The sequence below is a fragment of the Nicrophorus vespilloides genome, unplaced genomic scaffold, assembly GCF_001412225.1.
Source record: "Nicrophorus vespilloides isolate i.1.1-1 unplaced genomic scaffold, Nicve_v1.0, whole genome shotgun sequence".
Classification (NCBI taxonomy): Eukaryota; Metazoa; Arthropoda; class Insecta; order Coleoptera; family Silphidae; genus Nicrophorus; species Nicrophorus vespilloides.
The window spans coordinates 58,242-73,753 of NW_017097222.1; the positions used below are offsets into that span (position 1 = coordinate 58,242).

General features: G+C 29.2%; 1 protein-coding gene across 2 annotated transcripts in view; it reads left to right on the forward strand.

The window, feature by feature from the left end:
* Window positions 1-14,864, forward strand: part of LOC108559439 (glutamate receptor ionotropic, kainate 2-like) — a 30,980-nt gene extending 16,116 nt beyond the window's left edge. The window contains exons 8-17 of one of the 2 annotated variants that reach the window (XM_017916736.1): window positions 828-1,066; window positions 1,157-1,373; window positions 1,432-1,516; window positions 1,572-1,710; window positions 3,255-3,392; window positions 9,666-9,863; window positions 11,458-11,690; window positions 12,386-12,501; window positions 14,331-14,486; window positions 14,554-14,864. In XM_017916736.1, the coding sequence (XP_017772225.1) occupies window positions 828-1,066; window positions 1,157-1,373; window positions 1,432-1,516; window positions 1,572-1,710; window positions 3,255-3,392; window positions 9,666-9,863; window positions 11,458-11,690; window positions 12,386-12,501; window positions 14,331-14,486; window positions 14,554-14,706 (1,674 nt within the window). In that variant the 3' untranslated portion in view covers window positions 14,707-14,864. Of the gene's footprint in view, window positions 1-827; window positions 1,067-1,156; window positions 1,374-1,431; window positions 1,517-1,571; window positions 1,711-3,254; window positions 3,393-9,665; window positions 9,864-11,457; window positions 11,691-12,385; window positions 12,502-14,330; window positions 14,487-14,553 lie in introns of those variants that run through there. The other variant, XM_017916737.1, reaches the window with a different exon arrangement.
* The last annotated feature ends 648 nt before the right edge of the window (window positions 14,865-15,512 follow it).

Sequence of the window (15,512 nt, forward strand, 5' to 3'; positions counted from 1 at the left end):
AATTAAAATACTTTCCTCGTACATTTCTAATTAATGCATCTTCTCTTGCTCTTTATTTATGTAGACAATCAAATTGGACAAACATAATATTATTATTATAAATATTAATTTTAATTAATGTTTTGTACGTCAGTTTAAAGTTTTACGTCCGTGCTGCGTAATAATAATTTTCTGTTTTATATCATGGAGGGCGATTTAATATTCAGGTCTGCTTAAATGAAGTCCATAAAAGCTGAAATGTTAGGCAGCGTTGTGCTTTATTACATTTGTTACTCAAGGAATTGATGAAAATGCGGACTAAAATCTGAGTGCATATTATTATTATAATAATTTACTACTGAAACCACTGAATATGCAATTTGGAAAACATATTTTAATTAAGTATTTTATGAAAAAAATATTATACAATTTATCTTTCAGTGAATAGATTTCATTATGATAAATATACTTAACTATAAGAATAACATGTGTAGTATGAAAACAATATAAGCATATACAGAAAATTACTAAAATCGATATTTATAGACATTTATTTTACTTACAAAGATATTTTAATTGTAATTAAAGGAATAAAGTCAAATATTTTCTAACATGTTCATTTTCCAGTCCCTTTTAAAAGTATTATGGACAATAGTGTTTCTAACACATGTGAAGTTTTTATGAAATTTATCACTACAATTGACTGTATGGTTGATTAATACTGTGTTTAGTTGATTCTTTTATTGATTAATCCAATGACTGGCTGAATTTCTGTTTAGCTGATTTTTAGTAGTGTAAGATTTTTTGATTACTATTAGTTTGTACATGCAATATAATAAAATTTTCAGAGCCTTTTACATAATGGTACATTGGCAATACCATTATCTGGTCCAATAGTATTGGATTCGTCTGGCAGAAGAAAGAGTTTCGACCTTCAAATTGTTGAACTGAGCGGCGATGGCGTTAGGAAGACGGGCACTTGGAACTCGGACCGTCCGCACCTCATCAATTTTACCTTCACTCAGCAGGAAAGACAACTGGAGATCGTGCAGCAATTAAGCCAGAAGGTCTTCCGAGTTACGTCTAGGTAAAGATTAATTATATTCCAATAGTACATACAATACGTAGAGAGATGCAATGGAAAAGAAAGAGTAGGCTTCACTAATTTGGATCGTAGATTGGGAGCACCGTATGTGATGTGGCGCCAACCCAAGACCGGTAAAAGGTTCCATGGCAACGATCGGTTCGAGGGGCATTCGATGGATCTGATTGCAGGCATTGCTGAAATATTGAACTTTACATACAAATTCGAACTGGTGCCCGACAACAACTACGGAAGCTACAATCCAAAGACTAATGAATGGAACGGTTTAATTAGACATTTGCTGGATAGGGTTTGCGAAATATCAATGTCCCTTTATTAATTCAATCTCATTAGAGCTTTTATTTCAGAAAGCGGATTTGGCCCTTTGCGACCTAACCATTACTTACGAACGAAGAAGAGCTGTTGATTTCACCATGCCTTTTATGACTTTGGGTAAAATAATACTTTTATTATGTTATAGTAGCAACTATACAATTATTTTATACAGGTATTACCATTTTATATAGCAAAGCTGTAAAACCTCCTCCAGAATTGTTCTCATTCATGCAACCACTGTCTTTTGACATTTGGTTATACATGGCTACAGCGTATCTTGGAATATCTATCATCATATTTGTTACTGCCAGGTAATTATAATAGGACTACTCTTTATAGAAATTTAATTTACAATTTTTGTTTATCGTGACTTTAATGAGGAAATGATGTATATTGTATTTAAATTAAATTACTTATTACTGTTTCTCACATTTCCTCTTTGTTATAGATTCTAACCTCTGGTTTATTAATGAAAAGTTGATATTTATTAATAAACTATTTAAGTACACAATATGGAAAATATTCAATACAGATATGAAAATAATACAACTTCTATTTGTGTCAATAAGATAATGATCAATGCTCTTTCAGCTTTTAAATAATGTCTAAGGAAATCAACTAATTAGACTAGTCTTGATCCAGTGTGTAATATAGCTTTACACATCCAGTGCTTTAGGTTTTGTAATACTTGGTAATATTTTCTAAAATAACAATAAATACATATCTAAAATACCTGTATGAGTTGAAATCAAAAGTAATGTAATAATACCAATTTAATCTTAAAGTAATACATTCAAACGTATTATACTAATATCACTATTATCAAAAAATATTAAACAACATATTCTTTCTTGTTATTTATAATATGAATTAATGTATTTTAAACAGAATTTTAATCTATAGATCTATTATTTCTTCTTATTAATTACATATCAATATGTTGTACTATAAAAAAAATAATAAATTAAGCGTGAAATAGTTGATAAATAAATAGAAACAATAATATTTATTGAACGAATAATAATACAATAACATATAAAAATATAAACAAAAAATGTAATTAAAAATAATTTACATTATTCTAACTAATTATTCAATACGTGGATACTAGAAAATAGACTTATTTTTCTTTAAAATATGTTCTATATTCTTGTTTATATTCATTTTCTTAACATATCTTTTTTTAAAGTATTTAAAAATTATTGCATTATATTTTGTATTTCTTTTAAGCATCAACATTTTTAAAATCTACATGGAAAAAGTAGATTAATTTGATGCGAGATTTCTGTCAGTGAAACCTTCAAATTCTACTGTTTAATTTTCCAAACTTTTCCAACAACGGGACACTTGGTAAATCTTGTAATTTTCACGAAACACCTTGTTTATTTTGTGGGCTATAAAATAGTAACAATTTAATTTAAGTTTTTAACGGAATACCTATTAAACTTTCGCAGAATATCAAATTCGCGGAATATAGTTTGGGAAATCCTCGTCTAGTGAATTTTTTAAATAGTTACTCTTATAACCCCGATTCTAGGGATTCACGCATTTAATTTGGAGACGATACTGAAAACCACGATAAGAATTATTGGGAATTAAGTAATTCTTTACCTATTTTAAGTATTTTTTCTACACGTGATAAAAAAACAGCTTTATTGAATATCCATATTTAAAACTGTGTTTACGCTAAACCTTGTTAAAGAATGCCGTGTTGTAAGGGAATTACGTATGTATATGATTTATGTAACAAAAAATAGTGTATAATTGTTAAAAGTATATTTGTTAGTTTGCCAATAATTAAAAAAAAAAATGAAAGAGAGTTTTAAGTGCATAAAAGCAATCATTTTTGTTTCAGGTTGGCGCCAGGTGATTGGGAAAATCCGCATCCATGTAATGAAAATCCGGAAGAGTTGGAAAATATATGGGATATAAAGAACTGCCTCTGGTTGACGCTCGGTTCACTCATGGCCCAAGGGTGCGATATCTTGCCCAAGTAAGTGTCTCTTCTTTATTTTTCTGATTCCAAGGCGAAGATGAAGACGAAGAGAGTAAGAGTCAGAAGTCTGCGTGTATATATGTGTGTGCGCATTGAGATGGCGGTCATGAAAGTCGGGAGAGTGTATGTATGGAGAGGTGCGTGTCGGCTCGGGATGAAAGAGTTCCGAGAAGGAGCGCGTGCCGAGCCGGTCATATGGTCATAGTTTATGACACGCTGACCGCTTCCTCTTCAATGATCGCCGCTCAAAGAGGCCGCTACACTTACCTTCGTCGCTCTCTCTGTCTTGCTGAAGAAAGAGCGTCATCGCTGATTATGCTCATTACTTACACAGACTTGTTAGTAACGCCAGGTAGCAAGGAATATTGGCGGGGTCATCTACTCTGATCTATAAAGCCGGCCGATCATCTAATAACCATATAAATAAAAACAACAGCAGAAGCAACAACAAAAAAGGCACAATGAGCATATGAAATGCGTATATATCGTATACGACGTATGGTAATTAATGGAAATGAAATATACTAGCCAATTCGTAATTATTGATATTAAAAATATCTCTCATACACGTGAATGCAATTAAGGAATAATTTTTTTAGTACAACAATTTTCATATTTACGACATGAAATACATTCGCGTACATTTTAATGGAATCTCGTTAATTAAGAAAACTCAGACAATATACAGTTTGAAGTCACTACTTGAACTTTATATATTATTAGCACTTTTATTTATAGAAATACTAATTCATATGCATATTCAATAAATTATAATTAAATATATTTGTTACTTCTGATATGTACACATAGTTAATTTATAGAATGTATAGATACATTAATTACGGATAAAATAGTTTATAAACTTTTTAGTATATTATCGATTAAAGTCGGTTCAAACTGCAAACAATTCAAACAACGATAACTTTCGGATAACCTTACCTTACCGGTTGATTTTACTTTAAAGCTAGTGGTGTGTAAGAAGTTTAAGCCGCTTTTTAAATATATTAACATCAGGTCTATGAACGGATTATGTCCATTGACCTATCTCTCACTGTAATACAAAAGTACGCAAGTTGTATATTACATTAATAGAACATTGAGGCATTATTCTTCACAGAATAAATAATTTTATATTTTATAGTTAATCTCATCTGATACCAAATTTGAAGTATACAATTTCTAAAAAATAAGGTATGATACGAGAGAGAGAGAGAGAGAATATATTAATTTCATACAAGTTGTATGTATTTTTAAAAGCAACATATCAAAATAAAATAATATACATAAATTATTTTGGGCACCAATTTAATTTTTTTTTACTATGTGGTAAATTTAATATAATTAACACTAAGTTAAATATTACAGACAAACACTATCGAGTTTCTAATCTATAAGACAATTTTACTTAATGTTTTAAATGTCTCCTATAGAAAAAAATATTCTTAAATATGTTTATTAAATTATGTTAGTAATATACATAATGATGTAACATAATGGAAATTATAAACCACTCAAATATATTAAAAACGTTTGGTGTAATCGTGTAAAATCAATGTCAAAATTGTTTAAGAAAGAACTTTGTATATGTTCTTTCTTAAACAATTTTGGAAATATTGAAATATTGTGCTACTAAAATAAACATATACATATATTTATATATGTTTTTCCGGTATTCTATGAAATACCTAGTTATTTCTTGGTATACCGATCTATAATGGATAAATTGTAGCATATTTTTGTTATTTGTTAATTGAACTATTTATTTATTAAATAGACGGCTCGAAGATTATAATTTGAGAGATCAGTTACTAATTAAAAAAAACGACTTTTCATAAATTAATATTTTCGAATAAAAATTTTACGGAAGTAAACAAAAAATAAATGTAAAATTTTGGTATATAAAATAATTAAACAATATTTTTATCACAAAGAGAAATTAATTTAATTATACAGTTTTGTGTCAATAAGGACGAACTACAATATTATTGCTATTTGCATGACACATTCTTATTATTACCTATCAACTTACTAAAACATGTATTTAAAACTCTGTATACAAAAATCTCAATGAAATTGAAAAAACGAATAGTTGTTCCACCTAGATATCAAACTAATATTTATTGCATAACTAATTGTAAACGACAATTCTACCTAACTAACTAATGAAACATTTTATTCTTAGATAAATAAAAATAAATACTTTGAAACTTATTTAAAAAAGTTTACTTTTTTCCAAATATTCATTCATAAAACCATGAAAATAATAAATGACTATTATCAAGACATAATAGTAAGACAAGACAAGACGTAATATAAAAACTGGCATTACTTTTATTTATTTTTAAAAATAAAAAACATTACTTATTACATAACAGTATTTCCATGCATCCATTCTTAATATATAAAATAAGATAACAAATAAAGTATATATTATTTAGAAATTATAATGATTAAAGTGATTGTAAATTTCTAAGTTTGAAGCAATTACATAAAATTATAATTCTAAAAAAGGACATTGTAGATCATTGTTAGATGAAATAATAATCCGCCTGCGTGTATTTAGTATTCACAAGTACATGTGTTAAGTATATTTCAAATATTAACCAAAAGCAAACACTTCCAAAACCGAGAAGCTCATCGTTGTTTCTTTTTTTGTGTTGTTTCTCTTTTTTTGTCCTCTCCTCTTCTTGTTTTGTTTTTCGTCCAGCGCGTGAGCTTTACGACTTCTGATTTGGGTTCGACGCCGACCAATCCCTTCCATCGCCTCTTTTTTCTTTCCACTACCCATCACCATACACACATTTCTGGCATTCCAACATTTCTTTACGTCGACCACTAATAAAATTACCAATTAGTCCAGTTCGAGGGAACTATCCGATCGATTCTTACATAACGGCGTCGTCGCTGCCCGGAATTCTCTCCTTCATTTCGGGCGAAGCATACATAAATATGTTTGCTTTTTCGCTGACTCCCAGATGATAATTCCGACTTATTCATGGAATCCTTTTTAAATTCCAATTGGGTAGCTGTGATAAGACCTGTCGCAACTGTTTCATGTATTTTTTTCTTCTTCTTTTCTCCTTTCTGTATCAAGGCACCGCGGAAATTGATTCATTTCGGACCTTTTTTGTTCTCACTTTAACAACCGAATGAAAATAAACAAACAATTTAATGACGATATATTTATGTTCATTACCAAAATAACTTTATTTTAATATTGATTGTATAGTTTTACAATATACTACCATTATATTACTTACAAATTATACATTAAATTAGTTTTATAATAACAATAAATATTGTTCTAAAATTAAAAGAGAAAAACTTAACGATTTTTACTTTTTGATAATATGAAAAAAAAACACTAAACATTCCGACTATCCAAAGTTTTTTTTAATTTGTCATCATATTTATCCTTATTTTTACATTATATAATTTCAATAACTAAATGTAAGGATCGGCTTATAAGTATTATATTATTATATAATAATAAAAAAAGCAAATATAAAACTGATAAACATCCTACTTTAATATATATAAATAGCAAATGGATATTAAAAGATTTCCCAAGTATTTTAGTTATATTTTAGAAATAATCCAATTATACATGGTATTTATATAAACAGTAATTATATTTTAATATAATCAAATAAATATCACTGTTTGTATGTTTTGCTTAATGTATATATAATATAATTAGAATTGTAATATAAATACAAATAATATTTTTTAAATAACACGTAAAATATTGTTATTGGTTCCTGTTTAATTAGAACTTAAACGAAGAAGAATAACATAGAAAAAAAATCAGCTTTAGACCTACTAAATAAATAAAAATAATCATGAGAATTATCTACATTTCGACTGAATTATCTAAATTGGAAATATAAATCATAATTAATAAATAAAATAAAAGCTTTATGAAACTTAACAGACTATTTATTTACTTGTTATTTGTGGGTATTTTATGCAAAACGTCATTAAAAAATGCATTTATACTAATTAACAAATTTTCTGTTAAATAAGAATGATGTAGAAATAAAAATATAAATAAAAATAAAAGATTTTTTTAGTTTGACTGTCAATTTTTTTCAATAATAATAAAATATCATCATTTTTCATTTAAAGTTCTTATTATAATAATCTGATTGTATACATTCACTATCAGAGACAAGGTAAAAAAATTAAATATGTTTTTAATTTCCTTCTTGATTTATTATAAATATTTAATATATACAGTGGAACCTCGCTTAGTGTTGTTTGTGATCACACATATTTCCAAACTTGTGATCGAACATGTTATTTGCCGAAGAATAAAAATAACCATAGATATGAAAAGCAAAATCATTAAAAACGAAAACAACTTAAACTTTTTTTAAACATGGAACTCATATTTTACATTAGTTTGTATGGGGAAAATTGTTTCACACTATACGAGTAAAATCCGGAAATTCTGGGATGAATTACGCTTGTACGCGAGATTCCATTGTACAACAATATTTATAATTTATTTCTTTTACAAATCTATTTGTTTCTATAAATCCACCGTAAAATAACAAGTTTTTATTTTCATTGTTTTTTTTTCCAAAAATTAGCAATCCCTTTTGCTACTAAACAAACATACTAAATTGATATTTCCAATAAGCTTTTCCTTATAGTAACACGCCGCTTTGTTTATTGACCAACAGAATTCCATGTAAAGACTACCGTAGAAACGCTTATGTCTATTTGATCAATCCACTCTCTTGAAACGCATACAAGCTGGATGTTTGCTTATGGACGTATTAGAAAATACATTAATGAACACCGACGTCAGTTTATTTACTTTTATTCCGGCTACTATTTAGCAATAGCAAATAACAAAATATTGTACTTAAATATAATATGTACCAAATTAACAAAGAGATTTCAATCCATTTTAATACTATACAGGCGGTTTATCACAATAATGACTATGGTGGTGTAATCGCTCAAACAAATTTTATAACATAATAATGACGATTTCTAAATATATATATATACCTCGCAAAGTCCGGCTTCGGTCAGGCCTATTCACTATAGTACGGTTATTACACAATTATTTTTTGCGAGGTATTGTTGTACATGTAACTATTATACATATGAATTATTAAGTAATTAATAAAAGATTAATTAATAATTAAATTGTGATAATCAAATGTTGTAAGCTTATATGGTAAGATATTGACGATTGATTAATTAGAATAAAAGATATTTGTTATTATGAATGAAATTCCAAATGGAATCATTAAATTTTAAATTCTATTTTGTCTTTCGACGATTCAAACTGTTGGAAGCAACTAATGTGAATTGAAGCTAGATGTATTTTTAATAGTAGGTAATGTTGAACAATGAAAAAAACAGGTAAGATGTTTTTTATGATTAAAAAAGTGCTTTTCTAAAGATTTAAATAAAACAAAAAAAAATTGTTGGAACAACAAAATTTGGGCTAGAAAGGTTTATTTTTCTGCTTACAAAACCATTTTTGTTTAAGACATTTTCATTTAATCGTGTACTATACGTGAAATAGAACATAATTATATCAGGCGTCCCAATTGTTTCTGTAATTGCTATTTTTACTTAACAAATATTAATTAGTATACCTGACAGATATTTATATACCATGCATAGTTTAGACTTTTAACAATTTTTCCAGATTTCAAAAAAAAAGTACAAATACATAATTTAAGTCATAAAATTACTTAATGAATCGATGAAATATGATTTAACAATCGGTGAAATTGAATTTAAGCAATTCATCCCAATCTTTTAAATATTACTCATATGCTAAATATTATCCGGAAATATAATGTTGTTCACATTTTTAATATTCTTTTAATAATTTATATATCTTTAAAATGTTTATAGAATGTAAGTAATAAATTTTATGTTTCAAAAAAGCTGTGTCTCAACGTTTTATTTAATTAATCGAATGCTAATAATTTTAGAAATTATATTGAAGGTAAATAAATTAATATTATTTTGTCTCGTAATACCAAAATTCGAATCTGATTACCTAAAGTTATAATTTATTTCATGATCAAAAAACATAATTGTTGTTTGTAGACAATTTATTATTTGATATGTAGTTATTTATTATTAACATCATTTATGTGATTACTTTATTGATTATAAAAAATAGGATATAAACAATTTTAAGAAAGTAATGTATTTTAATTACTAAATATGTATTGAATAGTTAATATAATTTTATAATACAACGTTTATGTGATAAATCTTTTGAATTTACAGAGGAATTTCTACAAGAATGGTAGCTGGCATGTGGTGGTTTTTCTCTCTGATTATGTGCGCATCATATACTGCTAATTTGGCGGCTTTTTTGACAATGGAAAGAATGGGACCCACAATAGAAAACGCCGAAGATTTGGCCAAACAGACGAAAATCAAATACGGAAGCGTACTAGGTGGAGCAACCGGATCATTTTTCAGGTAAAACTTATAAAAATCATTAATATTTATTTAATTGTAAGAAAATAGCATATGGTAAAGACAAATTGCCTTAATAGAATACTAAAATTTTGATGCGTTATTACAGTTAAACAATTTATGTCGCTGCAAATAGGTGATTAGACCTACTATCATTTATAAACAAATAGAATAACAAGTTTATGAAAACAAATATCTACTCAAGTATTATAGTTTTTATTTGGTTTGAGTTTCAAACTTCTAACATTCTCTGATTTTGTGATACTGTATACGACCTCGTTTAGTGCATCTTCGACTAAAGCTGGTTGGATTTAAAGCGGTTTATTCGGAGCTTAAAAAGCTTTTAATTTGCCTTCAAGATTCGATTTCTAGGAGTATTTAATTAATGTATGAGATTTAGTACACATTTTTTAAATTTATGGTTGAAATACTTTTTTAAATATTAAAAATATTTATTATAACATTTATAAAATTATAAAAAAATAAATTAAAAATCAGGAGAGTCATTTACATAATATATTTTATTTTAATGTAATAATAAAAAAAATGTTATGTATTTAATTAAATATTTTTTAGGAAGTATATTTCATGTAAAACAGTGGTCCCCAACCCCCGGTCCACAGTAATATTATCAAACGTTGATTGGTCCGCGGCGATAAAAAGGTTGGAGAGCACTGATGTAAAACATAAAACTTCGTAACAATTTATCAACTTTTAGAGTAATTATTTCTAAACCAAATTTAATTATGCCGACTACTTCAAGCACATGTATGTAAATGTCGCTCCGTGCAGCTTTTAATTATTCAGCATATTCCTTATCAAATATTTAATTAAACATTTCACAATTATCATTGTACTTCTGTATTCATAATTGAATAGACACATATAGGTCACATGTTCAAAATGTACAAAGTGCTTTATAGAACTATACGTACTTACAGATTAAATACATGTATTAGAGGAATTTTATAATATTTCGTTAATAACCTTTATTTAAATACAAAATTATAAGCTATAACAATATCAATTTGGAATCAATTGACTGCAACTTTTTGCCGATGATTAATTTAAATTTATTTAATAATAATTAATAGTTATTATAATTTATTGGCTAGACAAAACAGAAAAAAACTAAAATATTATAGAAAATTTTATTGTTTTTTTTTAATGGATTGAGTTATAGAAACAGTATATGAATATATCAGAAGAAACAATACTTCTTTGTGTTTTTAATCATCTCATATTATTTTATGGACATTTGTTATTATTAACCAATATAAATTGTAAACATTTTCACTTAAAATCTAAGTGAAACCCGAATTGAAAGGATATTGTTTAATGCAAATACATGTTCATTTTTGGATGGTGACATAAAGCTTTATATAAATATTATATGATTAAATATTTATATAAAGCTTTTAATGGAGAATATGTTATATTTCTTCTAATTGTGTTTGTAATTTACTACATGGTATAATTTAATAAACAAAGAATAATTTAATTAATGTTTGATTACATTTATATAAATCATCCATTAGGAAATGTTTACCAAAGGACCGTCGACTGTAGTTTTTCAAGCTTCATTTTTGTTTTTCAGAGATTCGAATTTTTCAACGTATCAAAGGATGTGGACGCAAATGGAAGCATCGGAACCGAGCGTCTTTGAGAAAACCAACAAGGAAGGAGTGAAAAGGGTGAAAACCAGCAAACGCTTGTATGCTTTTCTGATGGAAAGCTCTTCAATCGAATATGAGATGGAACGAGATTGCGAGCTGATGCAGGTTGGGGGTTGGTTGGACTCGAAGGGGTATGGAATCGCTATGCCGGTCAGTAAGTAAATGTGGATTTATTATCCCATCGGATCACGCGATCTGCCGATGTTTCCAAGTATTGTGGGCAGCTTGTTAGAGAGGAGAGCAAACAGTTTGTCAATTCCTATCGTGTCCTCTTCATCTGGCCGGCAGCCCACGCTAACTGCCAGCTGCCGAACCGATCCAAACCAAACCGAACCATACTACACTATACCACCACGGCCGGCTCCTTGAGAACCTCTCCTCAAGGACTCTCCTTCTCTTTCTCTCCGGGCCTTTTACTATCCTCCTTCATCGCTTCATTGTGGTACCTACGAACAAATACAGCCATTAAAACTCGAAAAACACTTGCACACTCATTTCAAGATTTCGTTAGGCCCAATCTCTTTCCGGTCCAGTTTTCATTATGCCTCGTTATATTGAATGCTTTCTAGGCGCTACGCAGCAGAAAGAGTTGAAGGGCCTTCTCTGGCATTTGTCGGCGTCTCTTTGCATACTAACAACAATCGACCCCTGCTGATCTTTTACGAGAGACTGAGCCGGCCGCATATTACCCAATAAATTCACCCATAGGAAAAATACCAAAGATATTTCCTAAGCGGAGAATTGGCGGATTGACGCGACCATTCCGCGCATTTTTCGTTTGCAATTAACAAATGCCTGTCGTACCACCAAGTGATTGCAAAATTGTTCCCTACCCAAAAAAAAATACAGATTCCCCCTACCGCACGGCCATCAGCGGAGCCGTCCTTAAGATGCAGGAGGATGGGAAGCTGCACAAACTCAAGGAGAAATGGTGGAGAAAAATGCACGGTGGAGGAAAATGCTCGGTAATATTACTTTTACATGCACGCTTTTCGTTTTAAAGTAAAATATTTGCATTTGTACGCTATTTTCACGAATGCAGATAATTAGGGAAGTTTTATATTTACACCACAATGCATACACATTTTCCTCTTCTTCCATACTTTTATTTTTAGTTTCAAACTTATAAAACCAACTCATATTTTACGGTTGTAACCGTAATAATTTCGTATTACGAAAGGTGTAATTTCTTATACTACATATTATGTTATATTATGTTATGTTATATAATTAAATTTATTGAATACAAAGATAAAAATAAGAAATTCATAACATATATTAAACAAATATGCAAATTATTAAAGATAAATTGCTATAATAAAAATATTTATTAAAATAAATATTTTTATATTCTACATGTAAGTGGAACCAAGCTGAACAAGCATAATTCCAGAATTTCCGGATTTTTACTCGTAAAATTAAATACTCGTATAGTGAAACAATTTTCCCCATATAAACTAATGTAAGCTTTCGCTTTTTAATGATTTTACTTTCATAGTTATTTTTAATCAGAGACGTAAGTGTTATCAATTTTTTCACAAATAATATGTCAACACAAGTTTTAAAATTAATGTAGCAAGCGCGCAATTCCGGACTTCTCTTCTCATCGTCACGCGTTATGCGAAACGTCGCTCGTTAAGCGAGTCATTTTACTTACAATTAATTTTGCTCGTATGATTTCTTTTTTCTATACAGTCAAGTATCTTTTTGTGTTGTTTATTTTTAAACAGTGTTAAATACCTCAATTAGTCCGGTTTCAATGAGTACAGTTATTTTACAAAGATTAGAAATAATTAATTTTTTTTAATTTTATTGAATGCGTATCTTTGTAATACATTTGTTATAATATATATATTTATATAGTTAATTACAAAAAAATAGATATTTATATTAATATTTATAATACAGTTTGATATTTGCTCCTTATTATATTGACTCTTATATTTATTATACAACAAACTATACAATACACTAGTTGACCGTAGCATTTTCACTCAATTTATTGTTATTCCATAAAGAGGAGAAACTCTTTGAAAGTTAAAAATTAGTAACGCCGGTTTTTGAGAAGTAAAAGGGTCTCATCTCTGTCAAGAGAATTATACTGTCGGTAAAAAGTTATTTCGGGTAGTGTAATAAAAAAAATTGTCAGACGCAGGAAGCATACATATACATTCATTATGGAAAAATGATTAAAGTTTCTAACTTTTTTCCTTCTTCTTCTGTCCGTGCCCTTCGCCGAAGGAGGCGAGTGGCGTTTTTATGGGGGGCGGCGCGGCACAAACGCTGTCAAAGTTGGATTTACGAGTGATGTATTTATATTCGGCATTTTCGGGAAAAATTGTTAGCAAACAGTGGGTCATTACGGCAAGAGCTGACCCCCCGCTGTACATCCGACAACAAACATTTTAGCAGGACATTTCAATTCCCCCGATGGATCGACGTCGGGAGGATGAAAAAGGGCGTTGCGAAAGTACAACAAAGTGTGCGTTTTGTGAGGTCTCTGTCACGGCGTAGGGCAAAGATGCATATAGAATAGAGAGAGGGAAGGAACGGCGACAAAACGAACACAAACAAAAAAAATACTAAGAAGAAGTGGAAATATGCGTGTGTATGTGTATAAGCAAACATCCCCCGTGGCGAGATAAATATCTCTCCTCCAGCTTTACATTTCCAATTGTGTGGTTGTCGCTCTGTCTGTGTGTGTATGTGTTTGTCAGGATGAGGATGAGGGAGACGCGCGGTTGCAACAAAGCGGAATACTTCACAGTATCATGTTTTCATTTTCCTGAAAAAGGCTCTGAAACACACCGGTGACGATTCTGCAGCGGAGCTGAGCATCGACAACGTGGGCGGGGTGTTTGTCGTCCTGGGAGGCGGAATTGCCATCGCCTTCCTCATCGCCGCAGCGGAATTCATGTGGAACGTCCGGAAAATTGCAGTCAATAGACACGTATGTTGATGGATTCGAAATGGAGAAAGGGTTCAATTAAAATGATACTAAAAACGTCGTATTGCAGATGACAGTAAAGCGGGCGATCATGATGGAGCTGAAGTTTGCCATGAATTTCGCTGCTCGCAAGAAGACCGTTAATGGACGAATCGATGAATCTAATGATATTACTAATGAGGAAAATCAAAGGAACCATTCGAGCACTCCGAAGGATAATTAATTTTAGATATACTAACATTGTTCAATTAACGTATATAATGAGTTCACATTAACAAACATAAATAGAACAAAAATTCACCTTTATATAAAATTTCAAAACATTAATACAAAACGCTCAATTTATATGTTTTACATAATGATATATCAATGCCATTTTGTTTGCACAAATGTACTCGATGTACACTTTGTCGTCTTAAGACGGAAATTGAATCATTTTTATCAAAAATTCTTAAATATCGAAATTTCGCATAATTTCATTTATTTATTGAATTTAAGTATTTTACTGTTTACTGTTGTTAATATTGCGGTATTTTAGTAATAATATTTAATAATAAATCTAATTATTTTAAAAACATTTACATTTTAGTTTTAATTTATTGAAACCACTATTATATGAAATAAATGGATGCAGTGTTGAATAGCTTAACTATTTCATGCCTGAACTAATAGATATGTCATAAATTGTTAGTTCATAGAATAACGGAGTTTGGTTAAAGGATTTAAAAATGAATATTGTCACAACTACTAAAGTATAATACAACTTTTTAAATAAAAGGTTTCTTAACTTTCCTTTCCTATATTATGACTCAACTTTGGACAATTGATCATAGATAATAGCATTGTATCCAATATAATAGTTATACTTTGTATTGATAGTTTGTTGGTAGGCAATAATTATCAGACCACTTTACACAGATCCTACTATTTTATGGATGTATTATAGACAAATTTATTACCCCAATTATTGCTTACTTACCATTTCCTAACTGTACCTTATATAATTTACGTCATTATAATAAATCAATA